Source organism: Periplaneta americana, chromosome 12 (genome assembly GCF_040183065.1).
Source record: "Periplaneta americana isolate PAMFEO1 chromosome 12, P.americana_PAMFEO1_priV1, whole genome shotgun sequence".
In the NCBI taxonomy this organism is placed as follows: Eukaryota; Metazoa; Arthropoda; class Insecta; order Blattodea; family Blattidae; genus Periplaneta; species Periplaneta americana.
In genome coordinates, this window is record NC_091128.1 from 16,388,954 (window position 1) to 16,410,479 (window position 21,526).

At 36.9% G+C, this 21,526-nt stretch overlaps 1 protein-coding gene across 2 annotated transcripts in view; it reads left to right on the top strand.

Annotated features, from left to right (window-relative positions):
- Positions 1 to 21,526, top strand: part of cass (apoptosis inhibitor cassowary) — a 238,578-nt gene that overhangs the window by 157,996 nt on the left and 59,056 nt on the right. For both annotated transcript variants that reach the window (XM_069840839.1, XM_069840840.1), the window contains exon 6: positions 3,256 to 3,450. In XM_069840839.1, the coding sequence (XP_069696940.1) occupies positions 3,256 to 3,450 (195 nt within the window). The remainder of the gene's footprint in view (positions 1 to 3,255; positions 3,451 to 21,526) is intronic.

The following is a 21,526-nucleotide window of genomic DNA, read 5'->3' on the forward strand; positions in this document are numbered from 1 at the left end:
TGCTTTATTTGAACACGTATTTCCGTTCCTTCAGATCATGGCTGCTTCTTCTGCTTCTCGTCAGAATTGCAGAAATAACCCTGATTCTTTTTGTTATATCTGTGGAAGTTTCACCATTCCCAGTCAGAGGATGAACATCAGTGCATTTGTCAAGCAAACATAATTTGCATATTTCAAAGCTAAAATTGGTGATCAGGATAAACTATGGGCACCTCATTACATGTGCAAGCAGTGTGTGGAGGGTTTACGGATGTGGACAAAAGGAACACGTGATAAGATGCTGTTTGTAATACCAATGGTTTGGCGAGAGGCAAGAGATCATTCAAATGACTCTTATTTTTGCATGGTGAAAACATCAGGGTATAACAAGAAAAATAAATGTAACATGGAGTATCCTAGTCTACCATCAGCAGTATGCCCAGTGTCCCATTCAACTGAAATCCCAGTGCCAGTTTTCGTTATACTAACCTCTCTTGAAGAACATAGTGAACATGGTGATGAAGTGTCTCATAACAGTGATAGCAGTTTCATTATTGAAGATGACTCTGCTCATAAGGGATTTGGTCAGCATGAGTCGAGTAATTTGGGACTATCGAAAAAGGCTTCTGAACTCCTAGCATCCAGACTGCATGAAAAAACCTGCTTGAAAAAGGAACTAAGGTGTCGTAGTTTGAAAACAGAGAAAGTGAATTTCTGCAGTACTTTAGAAGTGTTGGTGGTTTTGTATATTGCCATAACATTCTAGTTTTAATGAAGGAATTGGGAATTGAAATGTATAATGCAACTGAATGGCTACTGTTCATCGATAGTTGAAAGCGGAGCTTAAAGTGTGTCCTCCTTCACAATTGCAATTTATTAGGGTCAGTCCCAATTGGTTATTCAGTTTCTCTTTGTGACGAATATGGAGAGTCATTGAATTATTGAAATATCACGAACACAATTGGGTCATATGTGTTGATCTTAAAGTGGTGTGTTTCCTTCTTGGGCAGCAATGCGGATACACTAAATATCCCTGTTATCTGTGCATGTGGGACAGCAGAGCACGCGAGAAACACTGGGTGTAAAGCAATTGGCCTCCACGATCTACCCTCAAATGGGTGATCCAAACATTCTAAGTGACCCACTTGTTGATAGGAAAAACATAATATTCCCACCTTTGCATTTGAAACTGGGTCTCATGAAGCAGTTCGTGAAAACTTTTGCAACTGAAGGAGACTGTTTCAAGTACCTCCTTACAGCACTTCCTAGTCTGACATTTGAAAAAATAAAGGCAGGTGTGTTTGATGGTCCACAGATTCGGAAACTCATCAGAGATCAACATTTCATCAATGTCAGAACTGGAAAAGAATGCTTGGATATCATTCAAGGTCATTGTCAGAGACATTTCTTTGGAAATGTACGAGCAGAGAATTACACCGAAATAGTCCAGAAACTCTTGGACTCATACAAAGCGTTTGGTTGTCACATAAACATCAAAGTGCATTTTCTGCATAGCCATCTAGATAAGTTTCCAGAAAATCTTGGTGCCATCAGTGATCAACAAGGCGAACGACTCCACCAAAATTTGAAGGTTATGGAAACACAGTATCAGGGTAGATGGGATCAACATATGCTTGCCTTGCTGGAGCATTTGGCGGGATTGTCCACAGATGCCATACTCCAGGAAAAGTTATAAGCACAAATTTACGCCTTAACTGAAATGATGTGCACAAGATTGGAAGTACAGAAGCAATATATCCTTTGCATGAACAAAATAGTGAATAAAGTACATTTAGGTAATTATATTTCTTCATTTTCATTCTATGTATACAAATTTTACGTCTTTTTGGAAGACAACCTGTATCTTGAAAAGTTGACGTGATAGAAGAAAACTGAGGTCATATTTGGATTCCCAACACAAAAGTTACTAAGAAATAAGTGTCAGACTAACTCAACGAAAACTATGTTCCCCAGTGTTATATATAAAACATAAAAAATATTATTACAACTAATTTGTCACTGAGAAATAAGGAAAAGCTGTTAACTTGAATTTATTTGAAGCAAAATGTTACTGGATTATGCAATAAGGTAGGCGATGTTTGAATCCTGTGTCTCAACTCTATACTCAATTATTATCTTAGCGTGTGCTCGATTACACTAACCTCTAGCGCTTGAAAGTGGAACTAAATGCCTGCGCACAGAGAAACATAACACAAGAAAATTCACTCAGTGTCCATTCTTTGTAATCCCTATTCGCTGATTACTATATCTGTGCAGGTGTTCCATCGACCATCAGTAATCAGGGCTGCCCAAACATAACTCTAAAATTCCATGCATTTATACTGCTATCTTTCCCAGAATTCTGGTTTCGATTTCGGGCATTTCCAGTTAAAACTCGCAGTACATGAACATTTTATAGGATATAGGTGATATTAGCAAAATTTCAGGGTAGGTTTCAATACGAGCACATTGTTAGTTCCCTTATTAAATTTAAGTTATTGCAATATTAAACTAACTACATACTATTTATCTAAGTTTACCACATTATTAAGTCAATTAAATAATAGAATGCTGCTGCTGGCTGGCCAGATACCTGAATCACCAATACGAATTCTGCACAGAGTCGCCTCATTTGTACTATGCACCTATTTTTATGATGGATTCTGGTGGAATATTTCTGTGACACTATTTTTTCCAAGAAGCCTTTAAAATGAGGATTCTAAAACGTTTTAAAGGGAACATTTGCTGTGACGATGGCTCAACATGGTTCAGCATGAAATTCATTAGTATAAACTGTTTCAGTTTTATTTTCTATGCTCCACATTTTTCTGGTGTGTAGCGCTTTGCACATGCTGAGTTAAGTGGTATTTTTTAATCACTGGATACCTTCATACGGGAAAGGAAATGGTTAATAGCTTAGGTAATAGTTCCATATTTTAAATAATCTGACCTAATTTTAAAAGCAAAATATTTCAGATTTCCGATAAGATTTTAGTAACTCAAAAGTTTAAATTAAAGGCTCAGAAAAACACTGTCACTTCATTAGACAGTATGCCACCCCATGGCAAAACTGGTTTAAAATTTAAAAGGGAAAATTATGCATTTTCTCCCAGCAAAGAGTGAAAAAATATGCACCAACTGTCTGCATACAGTTTTTTAGCAATGCTGCTTTAATAGTTACTTTTATCAACACTATAATTAATACTCGTATATTAAATAAGACTTTCAATGTATCTGTATCTTCCTTTTGCCAATTAAATATATTTTGATTTACAGTCACAGGTCGACTCGGCACGTTTTGTAGTATACATGTGTGAGCAGGTGCTGCCACAGTTCGATGATATATCTTCTAGTGAAGAAGGTGCAGATCCCCAGTTGGAAATACTGAAATTATTTGCAGAGTTGTGTACACACTGTGGAAGCTTGGATAATGCTGAGTCCAAAATAGAGAAAGTGTTCGAGAGATTAATTGTAAGTATTAATATTCTGATTTTCTTTATATGATACTTAAATCGAAAATGTTATGTAATTTTTATTTTGTGGGACGTAGCTTGAAAACGAACTGCTTCACAGCTAAATTGCTACTGTGGACACACCAGAAGAAATTGCATTGAGTTGAGTAGGCAAGGAGGTTGAAGTTTATGCTACACATCACTGAAAACATTGCTTTACTTTCCTTAACTTCACGCACGCAAAAGCACGTGATTCCAACATTGCTGTGTAGCATGAGGTACAGCACTAATGCATATGCCCAGAATTCCATTCATCCCTCGCCTATAGACTTGCTGAGACTCCCTGGCACGCCCATAGTAAAAGTAGCTCCTGAAACAGTACTAGATACTCAAAAGGTGGATGGTTGAGAATGTACACAAGATAACTTTTAATAAGTATAGAAGACGGCAACATTTTGTGAACATTTTGCACATAACTTGGCTCTTTGTCACTGTTCTGCAATTGTTGATGCAGGTTTACTACTATCCTTAATAATTGAACTTGTACTACGTAATTCTACAAAATAACAAAAAAATATTACTGATTCAGTACAAATCAATAGTGAGCACTCCAATTACCATAATATTACTATTGGTTTTCTCACATATGAGCTTATTTCCAAAGAATATAGGTCAAACTAGTCGAAAAGGAATTGATATACAGAAAACTAAACAGTGAGCAGCAATGCAAAGGATCATAGGAAGAAAATAAATATACAGAGACAAAATGAAATCAATCTCTCATGCACTGTTCTCTGCAGAAATTGCTACAAAGAAACAATAAATTGTATAAAAAACCTTCAATGCTGCATTTTGGCTGTTAGCACAATCAGAATATAGTGGACATTTTGTGATATAAAACTACACAACATCTAAATGTCAACCCTAAGGGAAAGAATTGGGAGGATACTGTAAAGCAACAAGTTCCCATTCAAGACTTCCCAAAATCACAAGCAGTGGCTCTCTTTCAGGTTCCAGAAATAATAGAACACAGCTCATTTTGGTCTCAGGACACAGTGGGGTGTATGGTAATGAACAGGCTGATTTACTTGCCAAACAGTTCCCAGATGCTATGTTCATGGATATTTTGTCCACTGTTTTGTACGTCCCTTTGATATTCTGTCCACTACATTTTTTCGTCCTATGGTGTTTATGTCCACTATTATTTTGTCCACATTTAAATGTCCATTGTGCTATTTTGTCCTCTGAAAGTTTTGTCCACATTTTATTATGTCCTACATTTATCTCTATCCTCTTTATTAAGTTGTCCATTTTATTGTCTCGTCCAGTACACTGCGTCCAATATTCCTGATTGTCCATTTGCGTAAATAATTTAAAACTATTAAGGTAGGGGACCCATATTTCGTCCCTGTGCCTTATTCCATCCCCTTGTATATCTCTGCCGATAGGTGCTGCATTGTAGCAACTCCAAGAGAAACTGTTAGAATCATGCCATGTTAGTATCCTGTGAGAGTGCGTTGTGTACAGTCACATTATTTTGCTTCTTACAAGTGTTGTGTTTTTTGTTGCGGTGAGTTCTTGCGACCTATACGTGTGTGCTGTATTACTACTATGTTAGTCATAGTTTTAAACTGTAATTTCCTTCATTTGCTAATACATATGTTTAATTTAATGACTGTATATTAGTTTAAAGCCACTTACTATATAGGATTACTATAACTGCCACGAGAGTGCGGCAGTAGTAATTTCGTCCAGGGAACAAAATTCAGAACTAACTAGTTCATTATTTTTTAGATGGCGACACGCAAGAAATAGGATAAAGAGGCTATGCAGGGAGCCATATGTGCTGTAAACTAGTAAACAGAAAAATTGGTAGAAAACCAGCTCTGCCAGAGGTTTTGGAGAATGAGTTAGTCAGTTACTGCATGTCAATGGAAAATCATTTCTATGGTTTGACTATGAAGGATCTCCATTGTATAGCATTTCAAATTACTATACGCAATAATATCAGACATCCTTTCTCAAGTACGAATAAAGCTGCTGGTCATGGATGCAGCTTTTTCTGAAAAGACATCCACAACTGTCGCTAAGGAAACCTCAACCACTGTCGCTTGCTAGGATCCAAGGTTTTAGCCCAGAAAATGTTTAAAAAATTTTCTCGATTTTAGAGCCAGAGTTGATCAAAGTAAATCACAACCTGTTGAAAATATACAATGTTGATGAGTCAGGAATATTGGTTGTCCAGCATAAGTCTCAGAAAGTCGTAGCAATGAAAGGAAAGAGAGAAATTCACAAAATGTCGTCAGCAGAAAGAGGGGCACTGGTAACAGTAGTAATGTGCATGTCATCTGCAGGCAGTATATCCCTCCAACAATGGTATTCCCCAGAAAACTCATGAACGCAGGGCTTCTAGATGGAACTCCCTAGGAACTGTCAGAGCTGTTCATGAATCTGGTTGGATTACTGCGGATTTGTTTGAGAAGTGGTTCCAGCATTTCGTGTCCACAGTGAAGCCTTCAAAAGATCATCCTGTTGTATTAATCCTAGACGGACATTACTCCCACACACGCAATATTAATGTGATTGACTGTGCTTGTAATAATGGGATTTCCATCGTCTGCCTACCACCGTACTCTACAGCGAAACTGCAGTCCTTGGATGTAGTTTTATGTATCCCTTCAAGATATTTTATGCTCAGGCTATTGAGAGTTGGCTCAGAAGCAATCCTGGATGTACTATTACAAATTTACAGCTTGGTAGACTTTTCAATGAAGGGTACGTAAAAGCTGCAACCATGGAAACAGCAGTCAATGGGTTTTGCATTCCTTACAATCCTAATATCTTCAGTGATGTGATTTTGTGGCCAACACTCAGAGAAACGATGAAACTGAAGACATTGCTACCAGCTCCCAGCAGGTTCTCGCAGTCAGCCCACAACACATTAAGGCAATCCTTGTCATCCAGCCATTGACGTCTATCAGACGTGGTACTGCAATTGTGATGACAAGTTCTCCACACAAACAAAGTGTTGAAGTAGCTGTTGCAAAAAGAAATGCAGTGTCTCGCAAAAGACTGCCAGCTTCGAAAAAAGTAAGATCAAAGAGAAACAAGGGAAAAGCGGTAGAGACATCCAGTAACAATGACAGTAGTGAGGACATTGAATATGTGATGATCGACAACGAAGATAGTGAGGATGATGCTGAATGTCCTGCATGTGGCAAGCAGTTTTATGGAGACTATTACACTTTTACTACGTCACACTACTTTTGACCAATAAAACGGTGCGAAAGGACGTCTTTCAACCAATCATGGTGCTTATCGCACAATTTTATCGCATCCCTAGCATTTATTTAATTTTATCGCATCTGTAGCATTTGTTTATTTTTATCACTATCCTAGCATTTGTTTCTTTGTTTGCCAACATTTCAAATTGCACTGGTCTAGACGTCAAAAACAGAAAATTACAAACCACTCCAGTCGATGCACAGCACTTTCAAATATGACTCGCATTGGCATTCAAGAACAAGAATTAATAAACATCACTGGTCATAGCTATGCATCTTCCCTGAAACCTTATTTACAAATAAATGAAGAGCACCATTCGGAAATCCTGAATAAGTTGAGGGATACACCATGTACATCAACGAGTTTACTTCTTTTAAGTACACGTCCAATATAACATCAACTGAACCACCAACCACTAAAACATTCAAATTTGAAAATTGTACTTTCAATAATTATTTCTTTTAAAATTATTCATGTTTATTTTTTATTTCATCATCATTAATTAAAACGTTTCTTGTTTATTTCATCATCCCTAATTAAAATTTTTCTAACACTTGTGTATATTATTTAGGTTATGTTTGTTATAGCTTCTGCTATATGATATTATGAATAGTAACGTATCAGAGATTGTTTAATACTAAGAATTATTGAAAATCATCTGTCAGGTGACATTCATTACTGGGATCGGGATAATTGAAGTGGAATGCAACTGTTTTAATAAAAATGAAACAGAATCAACAAAGCCTTCTTGACCAGTAACCTTCCACAGAGTTCAATGAAGATTCCATAGTTGGCACAACTGATATCAAGAAAAGAGCTAATAATAACACACTACTGCCATCTACTAGCGTAATATTTATAGTGTTGAGATGATACAAATTTGAAGACAGTTTTGTATTTTCGTAAGTCAATTAATATTTTATTGTATTGGAATACTTCGTTACTTCTAATCTTTATATACTTTCTTCTAATCGTGTAATAGTCAGTTAAATCCCACTCGAGTTTTGATTTTCTCTAGATAAATCAAAACCTCTAGTGGGATTACTGTTGATAAACACGGTGAGAAATGGATTCGCTGTACAAAGTGTGTCCTATGGTATCATGAACTAAGTTGCAAATCACAGAACAAAAAGAACTTTATTTGTGACACCTGTTTGGAAGGCTGAACTTATTCTCTACAGCCCTGACAAACTTTCAGTTTATTTTTCAACTTCTAAAATAATTTTTTATAATTTAAAACAACTGAAATATTTGTAATTATATAATACTTTGCTCTAACATACTAATTTAAATAAATAATTCCCATATCAATATAATGTAACTGGCATTTTATAAATGATATACCTTATTAAGTAAGAATTTAATAGGGGACAAAATTGGGAACACTTTTTTGAAAACTGAATATTAGCAGGGTCTCACATTTGGTGTTCTGGGAGTTATAATATAATATATTTTTGTACATATGATTCATTATCTTGTAAAGTAATGAATGTAGAAAAAAAGTCAATTTTTTTACATTAGCACTACATTCCTGAGGATGTAGAAAGGCCCAAATTGCACTAGGGGACGAAATTTGGGCCCCTTACCTGACACCCTAGATCATATATGTATCAGATAACTCATCGCTAAGTTAAAATTGGCAGCACTTTGAAGAGAACAACCGCCAGGATCGCCACCCATCCACCGTAAACAAACACGAGATGGCAGTACAGTTGTTAATGCAATTCAAATCGAAATTATGACGTGACTCCTTATGTAACAACTAGATGGCAATGTAGTAAACCTGACAAAAGTTGTTAACGTCAAAACCTATAAAGCCGACCTATCTGTTACATATATGATCTAGGCTTACACTATTACTACTATACCAGTACTACTACAACTATAATAGGGAAATTGGTAATGATGGACGATTTCTGTTTTGAGCCCTGTTTCTCTTTGCCACCGACAGCTAATAGTTGCTCTCTTATAATGCTTGATGGTGGTGCATTAGGAAGTTTTCTTCTGCCCTGCCTTTTATGCATCCTGTTGAATTTTTTACTTCTACTTCAGCTATATAGGTGTGTTCTCCTTCTTTCGTAATACGTATTCTAGCAGTGTGATGTCTGTCGATTATGCAATGGGCATTGCATATTTCCCTTTTTTCACAGCGCCAATATGTACTTCTACCATTTCTACTGTGTGAATGAAAATGTTAAGTACAATTGTGGACTAGCATGACCTGCCCTCTTACAGTTCTTATCATATAAGCCATTTTAAATGTTTTCACTTCAAAATTTAATACTGAGCCAATGAACTACATATTTCCATAGAAATGAACGTTATTATGTTACAAAATAATTAAATACATTTCAGTAACAACCCTTCTTTTTTAAATTGCAAATTGGAAGTACTTGTTACCCAAAAATGAACAAAATATTCGAGGACAAAATATTTAGTTGGCACAGAAACTAGTGGACAAAGAAAAAAAAAATTATGGACACAGTAATTCTTGTGGACGAAATGTTTGCTGGACTAATTTCCTTGGGCAAAATAGCTGTGGACGTGAGATAGTGGACAAATTGTCTGATGGACGTACTGCTGTGGACCTATTGTCCTGGAAGCGGCCAACCAATCAGTTTTATGCTCTGGAACTTTGCCTTGGAATCCCTAAGTGTACAATCAGACATGCTCTAAAGGACAACCTAATGAGGGGTTTAACGAGAATCTGAAGATCTACAACAGCCATGAGACAGGTCAAATTCCTTATTGGGAACTAAGACCTGATTTAAGTAAACAACTCCTAGCCTTTGAAAGAAGATGTTCAAGATGAGCAACCAGCAGGGGCGGCTTTCGTAGGGGGACTGCGGAGCTGCAGCACCCCCAGACATTTGTGGCTCTTGTCTCATTTCATCTTGTGAAATACATTTATTATACAATCTCTATTTAGCGTCTCGAATTTTTTTTTTAAATTTCGCTCTCATTGACATGCACCCAATTGTTAGTGAAGTCACTTCCTCCCCTGGTGCTGCCAGAGCGAAACCAGAGACAAGTACTATAGGGTGAAGCCACTTCCTCCCCTGGAGCTGCCAATCTCGTCTCGGATGCTTTGCGCGTTAGTTATACCCCTCCCCCTGCTGCCCCTTGCCATGAATCCAGAGTTTCCAGGCGGTGCAAAATTTGCAGCAGTTTGTCAGTAGCGCGCTGTTTTAAATACATTTTCTTTAATGTTGTGAGTATAACAAGTGCAACAATGTTTAATTCTGTACAATATTTACAATCTATTCAGTTCAGTACCTTAACAATTCCGGAGAAGTGTGAAAATTAAGTGCTCATCAGTTGAATCTCATAATGGAAAGGGCCGCTAAACAAAATACAAATACTCGGATATTTTTTGCTAATTTATTCAGTATCCCTGCTTTCTTCTCTCAATCTCCTCACAGTCTGTATTAGATTAATGTGTTTCAAAGACAATTCCATTAGCTGGGGCAATAAGATGGAGTTTTAAAATAAGAACAGTAAATGTTGTTCATGAGAAGAAAGAGCCATTGCAAGAATGTTTTCAAACCATAATGGAATCTGAAACATCTAACAACATCACAATAAATGAGGCAAGCGCCCTGGTGTGTACTCTTGAAGATCCTGAATTCAATTTCTGGCTCAGTTTTTTTCATTTATTGATGTATCATGTAGATATATTATACAACCAACTACAACATCACCAGTTAGATATTTCTAAGGTTCAAATCTGCATATAAAAAATTTAATTATGGTTTATTTAACGATACTCGCAACTGCAGGGGTTATATCAGTGTTGCTGGTGTGCTGGAATTCTTTTAAATGCCAATAAATCTACTGACATGAACCTGTTTTCTTTAAACACCTTAAATGCCATCTTCCTGGGCCAGGATCGAAACCGCAACCGACTATGCTACCTAAGCTGACTCTGCATATCAAGCTTTGTTAATGTCATACAGACAATACGGAACAGTGCACAGTTGAGCAGCGAGATCTGTGAAAATGAAAACCCTAAAAAGCGTTGTAAGGTCGAAGGGATTCAGACAAGGGTTGCGGCAGCCAAGGAAGTGTGTGACCTCATTGTCACACAAGCTAATGCCCGATTCCAGTTCATAGGTCATCTGACATTATCTTCTCTTCTGTGTCAAGAAAAATTTGAATGCTACAAAAGCTCATTTCCTGAAAATGACTTAAACGTATGTGTGAAGCTTTTTCCAGTGTTCAATAAATGAAAAAACTAAAAACGGAACTCACTGTGTTGACTCAGAGACAAGAATTCAGAAATATCAGTGACTCAGTCAAGCTCTTGCAGTTTCTTCTATCTGAGAACTTGCAGGCCTCATTTGCAGAAGTTGTGAAACTACTACGCATAGCTATCACCACACCAATGACAACTTCCGAACCAGAACGTTGCTTTTCGTGTTTGAAGAGAGTAAAATCCTACAGTAGCGTGCAAATTAATCTGAACAACGTAATTACTTATGCAAAAACACTCAAACGGGATAAAAAAAAAGAATCTAAGACATACCTCAGTAATCTATGTGGCCTCCCTTGTTCCTAATAACAGCTCTGAGACGATTTGGCATGGATTCCACTAATTTCCCACAAATATTCTTCATTTCTTCATCGCGAAACCATACACCAATGAGGGCAGAAATCATCTTCTCCTTTGTAGAACAATCCATTTTTTGCATTCTTCTTTTGCAAATTGACCACAAGTTCTCAATGGGGTTGATGTCGGGTGAGTTGCCTGGCCATGGGAGCACCTGAATATTCTTCTTGTTGAAGAATTCTGTAGTTTTTCGAGACGTGTGGCATGGTGCGAGGTCTTGTTGGAACACACCTCTGCCATCCGGAAATGATTTTTGCAGCTTGGGGTACGATTCTGGTTTCCAATAAGTGAATATATTTGTCAGAATTCATCATTCCCTTGATAGGTATTAATGCTCCAGGCCCTTCATGTGTAAAACGACCCCAAAACATTACTTTAGGAGGGTATTTGGATGCTTGTTGGAGATGAGCTGCTGTTACTTTTTCGGATCCTTTCCATACGTAAGAAACGCAGTGGTCGTGGACCTCGAAATGAGACTCATAAAAAAAAAAGTACATTCTTCCAGTCATTCACTGTCAAGTGTTGATGTAATTTTGCCCACATTAAGCGTTTTTTGCACATAACAGGGGTTAGGAGTTTCTTCTTAATAGGCTTACGAGCCCTTCGTCCAGCTTCCAAAAGCCTATGCCTCACTGTTGTGACGTGAATATTCGCTCCAGTGGTAGCCATTAACTCGCGGGTTAAATCGACAGCAGTTAGTCTAGGATTTAATTTACTTTTCCTGACAATTAAACGATCATCTGCAGGTGAAGTCTTCCTTTTCCAGCCACAGTTTCCTTTTTTCTGGGGTGTGATGGATCCAGTCTCCCTGTATCGTTTTATGATCGAATTAACAGTAGCCAAACCAATGTGACATTCTGCAGCAATTTGCCTCTGTGTCATAGAATAATGCTCTGCTAATGTTATAATTTTAGACCGTTTTCGTGGAGTTGTATCCATTTGTGAAGACGACAGAATGTACACAGGATTGCAGTATTAAGTCTTCAACACAACTGAAATGCTTATAAGTACAAAACGACAGGCAAAATGTCACATATTATAAAAAAAATAATAACAACAGACCTTCAACAATGGAATTACACGTACTACAGATGTCAATTAAAGCGGTATGAGCAGCTGTGAGGCCAACAATGACAGAAAATGTAAAAATATGTCGTGTTCGGATTAATTTGCACGCTACTGTATCTTAGAAATACGATGAGAGAAGAGAGACTGACCGCATTAGGTGTGTTCTCCATTGTAAAGATTATGTTAAACGACATTGGATTTTAATAAGAAGATGATTCAAAAGTTTGCAACCTACAAGACAAGGCGCATGGAACTAGTCTTTAAATAAAGTAAGTTGCTTGGTTTATTTTTGTATGCAGCCCTCCTTAATTCAATACCCACGAGTCGCCACTGGCAACCAGACTTCTAACTGGACATTGCCATCTCAACAAACACTTACATGTATTGGGTCTCACAGAGAACTCAACTAGCAGGAAATGTGGGATGGATGTTGAGTGAGCACCTCACATTCAGTCATGTTAGGAATCGATACCCTGGGAAAAACACGTCGTCTCTCGAGAAGATCCAAGAAATCATACTCAGCAGTATCGTGAAGCTGATCTCCCGCTGCAGTCTTCTGGTGTGATTTATAGTTTATGGAGCACACAGTGGGTCATTTGTGTCTAAATGCTTTTGAAGCTATCGAAGGCCTCAGGAAGGAGAAGAAGAAGTGGGGGGCCTCTCTCTTCTCCCTCTCTCTCTCTCATTCTCACATACTCTCCATCTCTCTCCCCCCTCCATCTTCCTCTCTCTCTTCCCTCTCTCCCCCCTCTCTTCCTCGCTCCCTCTTCTCTCTCTCATTACACACTGTCTTTGCAGGACATAAATAATTTATAACAGAGGTTCTTAAACTGTGTGTCACGATGCTCTGAAGCACATCTGGTCTTTGTCTCAGCATCATGGCTATAAGGATAAATTAAAACTATAATGCAAAAATGGAACACAATAACACATTTTCAGTACGTGTATATGTTTATTTTATTCTGAATTTTGTATTTTTACATTTTTAAAGAGTACAAACTACACTAGTTTCCATGTTTTAAAGTGACGAAAGAGGAAGTAATTCCATAGGTGAGGGGTGAGTACCAGCTAGGAGGGTAACTTGTACATTTGTCAAAAGAAAAAGTGGCCGCTCTCTAGAAGCAACGTTCCCTTTGGGAATCTTCGCTACAATTCGGAGATAGGTGATGTTACATCTTGTTGGACCACATTGCCTGATATCTACAGTTATAATTAAAGTACTGTATTCTGTGTGTTACTTTACAGCATAATGGTAGCATTCTGGCCTGGTATTCGTGAGGTCCTGTGTTCGAACACAACCTAGTGTTTTTTTATGTTCTTTTTTGTTTTGTTTTTAAGAGAGAGAGAGAAAATATACATAATTGCTCCCATCTCTTTTATGATCATTTTAGTAATTAATATCAGGTTCATGAATGTATTATGCTATGACTTTATCATTATTTATTATGACATTATGGCTGAAAATGGAAAGAAAAAAGATATTATTCTCAACAAAAATATCTTTCGTGGCATAAACAAAACAAACTTACTGACGTCTGCCTTAGAACATTCGAACAATTAAGCGTTCAAAAAACAAAACAAAAAGCCACAATTCAATATTTAGTCTATCTTCGCCACATCTCAATCACATCTTGCAGTCTTGTGGACATGGAATCGACTAGTCTTTTCAAATAGCGACTGTTCTCAGCTATGACATTCCAGGCATCCTGGACATACATACATACATACATACATACATACATACATACATACATACATACATACATACATAAGTGTTCTGCCCCTGGGCAGGTCTTTCACTGCAAACCCATCATTCTCCAATCTTTCCTATTTTCTGCCTTTCTCTTAGTCTCCGCATATTATCCACATATCTTAATGTCGTCTATTATTTGATGTCTGCCCCGAACTCTTCTCCCATTCACCATTCCTTCCAGTGCATCCTTCAGTAGGCAGTTTCTTCTCAACCAATGACCCAACCAATTCCTTTTTCTCTTTCTAATCAGTGTCAGCATCATTCTTTCTTCACTCACTTTATCCAACACAACTTCATTTCTTATTCTGTCTGTCCACTTCACACGCTCCATTCTTCTCCACATCCACATTTGAAATGCTTCTATTCGTCTCTCTTCATTTCGTCATAATGTCCATGTTTCTTTCCCATGCAGTGCCACACTCCACACAAAGCACTTCACTAGTCTTTTTCTTAGTTCTTTTTCCAGAGGTCCGCAGAAGATGCTCCTTTTTCTGTTAAAAGCTTCCTTTGCTCATGTTTCCTGTTTTCTTAGGAAGGATAAATGCGGTAACTTCCCTTTGCTTTCCGCATATCACTGTCTCTTTCGGATCTCAATAGATCCCAGGGGGCCCAAGCGTGGAGGTGAGGAGAATAGATTTGACTAATTGGGCCCTCCGGACTTCAACGAAATTCACTGCAAGGGTGACCTAATCAGAGACTGGGAAATCCCAATTAGCCTTTGTCCCCCGCATCCTGGATGAGCTTCTACAAATCATCAGAAAATCTTGGAGGGGGATTGGGCCAATTTTTCCCAAATGTTTCTATACTTGTGCTCTCGTAGCTCAGTCGGAAAAACATCGGAATTTTGATGTCAACGTCTCAGGTTCAATTCCTCGTCACTTCTTTTCATTTTATTATCTTTCAAGATAGTATAATGTAATAATATAAAAAAAAACTAACAGCAGTATTATGCAACTGTATTGTTCTGAACATAATATTAAATTTGTTATTTATGTCGCTAAAGAACGATAAAAGAATATAAATAATAACTTGAATATTATTTATATTGATAAAGAACGATAACAGAATACAAATCATAACTTGAATATTATTTATATCGTTAAAGAACGATAACAGAATATAAATAACGTGAATATTATTTATATAGTTAAAGAACGATAACAGAATACAAATGATAATTTGAATATTATTTATATCACTAAAGAACGATAGCAGAATATAAATGATATCTTGAATATTATTTATATCGCTGAAGAATGATAACATAATATAAATGATAACTTCAATATTATTTATATCGCTAAAGAACGATAACAGAATATAAATGTTAACTTCAATATCATTTATATCACTGAAGAATGGTAACAGAATACAAATGATGACTTGAATATTATTTGTATCACTAAAGAACAATAACAGAATATAAAAAATTATAACTTTAATATTATTTATATCTTAATATTTTAGGAGAAAAATTCGCTCCGGCACTGGGGATCAAACCCGGGTCCTTGGTTCTACGTACCAAGCGCTCTGACCACTGAGCTATGCCGAATTCAATCCACAGCACTTTCCTTCTTCGATGTTTCGATCCGGTGCTGTGGATTGACCCGGGTTCGATCCCCGGCGCTGGAGCGAATTTTTTTCCTAAAATATTGTCAACATTACAGATGATAAATTCTGTAGGACAAATATCTATAATATTTATATCGCTAAAAGAACGATAAGAAATTATATTATTTATATCGATAGAGAATAATAACAGGATATAAATAAATGCTAAAGAATGATAACAGAATATAAATGATTAATTTGAATATTATTTATATTGCTAAAGAACGATAACAAATATAAATGAGGCCTTGCAAACCCAAAAGAGCTAAGTGACGAGTCACACGACAGCTGAACTGTGGCGCAAGGTGTCAGACCAGTAGTGAGTGGTTTCATAATCAGAGTGCACAGTGTATACAGTAGCAATGCCAAAGAAAATCGAGCCTTTTTGGGAGGGGTACATAACAATCCTTTCCGATGGCAAGTACAGTTACGTGAAAATAAAAGAAGCTTGCAATAAACGAGGTTTCGTTATTTCTAAGAAAGGCATCTTCTGTGTACTTAATAAGATTGGTAAAGCTCGAATGGAATTAATTTGTATCATCTTGTGGGGTTTGGCGACTTGTGACGGGAGGTGAATTTGCTTGCTTTTTTCACTCTGGAGTTAATCCCATCCGAGCTTTGCTTGTCTTATAGATACACACAAGATGCCTTTCTTGGAAATAACGAAACCATCGTTTTTTTGCAGGCTCCTATGATTTTCACTTAACTGTACTTGGCAACGGAATGGATTATTATGTATCCTTCCCAAAAAGGCTCGATTTTCTTGGACATTGCTAGTGTGATACACTGTGCACTCTGATTATGAAATCACTCGCTACTGATCTGTAACCTCTCGCTGCAATTCAGCTGTTGGTGTGATTCCTGACACACATGACATCATTCAAATTCGTTATCAGAGATCGGAAACAACCCTATATTAATGTTCTTAAGTCATGAACATTGATGGCAGTAGGCATACAAACCTTGGTAGAACCTTCAACTTTGGCGAAAAGGTGCAGAAAAAATTGCTCTATTTTCTTGGCCTATGTAAGGAAGCATTTTCCGTAAGTCTTTTTTCTTCATAGCAGACAGAGCAGCTGTTGCCGGAAGGGCTTGAATTTGTGTCTTGGTGATGTTTTCCATTGTGATTCCTAGCTTCAGAACTTTGTACGACTTGAAATCAGAGATTTCATTAACACTCTCTCTGATTTGCACAACACTCAGTGCTGATTTCTGTACCTTAATCCAAGCAGTCTTAGAGATTTTAAATTTAGATGTGTTGATTGTCAGAGATGCTGCTCCATCAATGTCAAAGAATTTTCCTCCCATGCGGAAAGTCTTGAATGGTCTAGATGGTCTCGCTTCTTTAATTGCTGTAGCAACGTGTTCCAGAACTTGATTGTTACTTGTAAGCTTCCAACATTGTTCTATTACAGCGAAATCACGATCTGCAGAGCCAAAACTGTGACCCACCATGAGAAATTTGTGTTCTATCTTATCAAACATTCTTATGGCAATGAGATAAAAGTACAGAAATATCATGCGATTTTTAAACTCACCGCAAAAGTTGTCACTCCAATTCACCATCTTCTTCTTGAACGTGATGAAATCTGTTGATTGCACGCAGTAAATACGATGCCATCTGATTTCCTCCTCGTGATGTCTCACCTTCATGCCAGAGACACATGACAGCATCTGAAGTATCTTTAATGTGGATCAATGAACCAGGAGATATAATAATATATTTGCAATATAAAATAAAGACATATCAAATAAATATAACATGAAATTATGTTGCCTGTGGTACCACTTCCAGTTACATATGAGTTCCCACTCACACGTGCTTTATGCATTAACTTCTTACGGGAAACTTTTATTTGTATTTCGTCATTAAATGCAGCAGGTTCCTCGATCATTATTAGCAAAGAGTACGCCAAAAATTCAACAAAACAGTCACTAGCCAATGCCTTCCACTGAATAGAATCAGCTGCACAAGGAGAATGCTTCATAGCTCCTTTAGAATTGCAAAGGGGTCTTGACATATATCCTGTGTGTTTTTTGTCACTGTTGGAACTACTAGAAACTATTGTCACTTAGCTCCTTTGGGTTTGCAAGGCCTCAAATGATAACTTTAATATTATTTATATCGCTATAGAATGATAACAGTTGAAATGGTAACTTGAATATCATTCATATTGCTAAAGAACGGTAAAAGAATACGAATGATAACTTGAATATTACTTATATCGCTAAAAGAACAATAACAAAATATAAATAACTTGAATATTATTTATATCGATAAAGATCAATAACAGAATATAAATGATAACTTGAATATTATTTGTAACGCTAAAGAACGATAACAGAATATAATTGATTAATTTGAATATTATTTATATCACTAAAGAACGATTAAAAAGTAAAATGAAAACTTGAACAAGGCCCAAACTCATATCCTCTAATCATTAAGTGAGCACTCTACCGCTAGTCTACGAGACGCAGGTATGGAATAATTCCATAGTTCCGAACTGCTTCTACAAGCACATGCATCGTGTAACATTGCTGTGAGCTGAAGTGGCCTTAGAAAATATTCGCTGTTCACAAGTGCAGCCACTTTTTTTTTTTTAACAGCTGTGCAGCATTGTCACATTGAGTTAGAACGTAACTTTTCACTGGAGTTTATAATCCAAAAATTAGTCTGCTAGTGACAAACTGGCAATACAATACCAACCGAGCGCTGTGTGATGTTCTGTTGCTCAGCGAGACTATGTTGCCAAACTTATTGTGCCAAACCATGTGTGTTATATGTAGTTACTTTCGTGTGCTTCATCATTGCCACTGTTACTGCAAATGTAAAAGTGCAAATCATAAACATTTCAAATACTCCATCATACGCATACTTTAAAATACTACTACTACTACTACTACTACTACTACTACTACTACTACTACTACTACTACTACTACTACTACTGCTGCTGCTACTGCTACTGCTACTGCTACTGCTACTGCTACTACTGAACATCCTAAATTAAATGAAGCACGATCACTTTAAATAACATTTAAAGTATATCTAATTTGTATCTTAACCCTAAGTTCGAACTGAAACCCACGAGTATGATATGTTCGTATCTACACAAGTACCTTTCAGCACTACACTCATTTCGGTGACAACTCACTCACTGCACTGGAACTACGACACATTTCACTGATTCTATCGTGATTTCACTAACACTTCAAAACATTTCACTGTTCAAATACTTTGCACTTCCACTATAAACTATGAAGCTTCACTGACAGAAACACATTTCACTGACACAACACACTTCACACTTCACTGACACAACACACTTCCTCACTGATACAACACTTCAATAACAAAATATCAATTACACCCTTTAAGTAGTGTGTATAATATACTACTGTCTATTATTAAAGTCCTTCAGCCTATTTTTAAATACATTTTTGGTTGTTGGTAAAGCCTTTAGTAAGTCTGCAGGTAAAGCATTCCAGTCCCTGATAGTACGATTGAGAAAAGAAAACTTTCCAGTGTCTGTCCTCTGTCTTCTTTCCCTCAATTTATATGAGTGGTCGTTCTTTGAAGAGTAATTTGTTGGCTGCAACTTATTTTTTATTTCTCTCCAGGCAGCCTCACCTCTGTATGTTTTGAGCATTGCGCATAATCGAATTCACGTTCTCTTTCCATGAGTGTGTCTCACTTTAATGGTGAATTATTACAACACTTAAGAGCCCGTTTTTGAATCTTTTCCAATGTCTTAATATGTTCTAATCTGTAAGGATCCCAACATGCAGCACCATATTCCATTAGTGGACGAACTGGTGATTTATATGCAATCTCTTTGGATTTATCTGAGCCTTTTCTTAGTAGCCTCATCACAAAGTGTAATGCTGTCCATGCTTTTCCTGCTGTGTTAGTAACATGTTCCCCCCAGCCGAGATCGCTGCTAAATGTTATTCCTAGGTATTTATATTTTGTTAACTTCCGGAATGGTTTCACCCCCTAATGTATACGATGTGATTATTTTATTTCGTTTTCTTGTAAAGCTGATGGTTTTGCTCTTTAGAGTATGGCCACACGAGCTACATTTGTAGCAAGTTTTCTGCTATAAATGTAGCTGCCGTAATTGTCGCAAAATGGGTGGCCACACGGCCGCTGCAATTACTGCTAGTTTCTGCATTAAATGTCGCTACGTGTGGCCACATGACATGCCCACACGTAGCGACATTTGTAGCTATACTAGGGGCAGAAGAAATAGGCGGGTGTGGCGAACCCCTCATTCACTACTCCTGCTCCTATACCCCTCAGAACCTACTTGGTGTATGGTCCTGTCCCAAATAACTTACTTCTCCATTCACACATTTTGCACTATAGGAAAACTTAAAAGAACACATAAAAGAATAACGTGATTTCTAGTAATTACAAATACCTGATTTACTGAATATTGTTGTTTTGTTAAATTCAACTGTCTGAACACAGGTCTGAAACTCATAAATAACAACAATAAGGCATCACTAATGAGATAACTAAGCCAGAAGATAATGAGTTATGGTGGCCAGTTCTCTTTCCCCCTCCATTGCATATATCGCTGAATAGTAACATATTACACTAATCAGACTTTAGATGATCTTATGATTTATAATATTTCGCAAGTTACCCATTTTACAAATGTAATAATTATTTTCATATAATGTAAACCTAATACGAGAAAACAAATATTATGTAGCATTACACACAATTAGTAGGCTATTTTCTTTTTAAGTGTTTTCAGAATATTGTATTGAAATAGTAACTACTAAATAATGTTTATACAGTTATCAACTTTGTGAATCATGAGGAAAAAAAAAATTAAAGTGCAAAGAATTAATTAATATATTTTTACTGTGTGTGGAAAATGTACACGTCATTGTAACATGAACGAGTTTCGTAATAAAAAAATACTTATGTATTAGAAGCACACTTAAGAATGGCGTAGCTTAATGAAACAAGTAACACAATAAGTATGACTAAAAAAATCGTTCTGCACAGGTTCTCTTAACCGATCATAGAGAAACACTACATGCCTTGGCAGTGGATGTCTGCGTTAATTATAGGACACTTTTAATGTCGTCACAAACTTTAAGTTCTTTCAAGAAACAACAAATGTTATCAATAACATCTTTATTATGAATTCTGATATAAGGGCTCGACTGAGACATGATAGCAATTACTTAGATGATTAGTATTTAAAAATATTGGTTATTATGAGTGATCAGTATTTAAAAATACTGTTTATTATGTCATGATATATTTTTTCGAACAAGCTATAACACAGTAATATCACAGACGAGCACTTGTCAACAACTAGCATTCGAATGCACCGACAGGAAGGTCTCTTTGTTGAGGTCATAAACTGCTAGAGAAAATGTGGAGTGAGTAGTTTCCGCACAAGACCAAAAACCCACCTATTTCTTTTGCCTTTACTATAGTTCTTTTGCGTTTTGCAGCACTCAGCAGAAGTGTAGTGGAAACTTTCTTCCAAGATGGATTATGAAGCCAAAGTCACTTTGTGCGTGTTGTTAGTGTAGGGGAGCTGCAGGTAAGCCCGGTCAGTTGGGAATGCCGGTCACCTCTTTATCTCCAAAACAATAATTCGATTTTGTCTTCCGACTGGTGCTGCACTTTTGGAAGGATGACAATAACTATGTGCAAGACTCTTTTTGTAGTAGTTGAAGCCTAGCTGTTACGAGGAGTGCTTGTATGTTTTCATTGATATTCTTGTAAATCAAAAG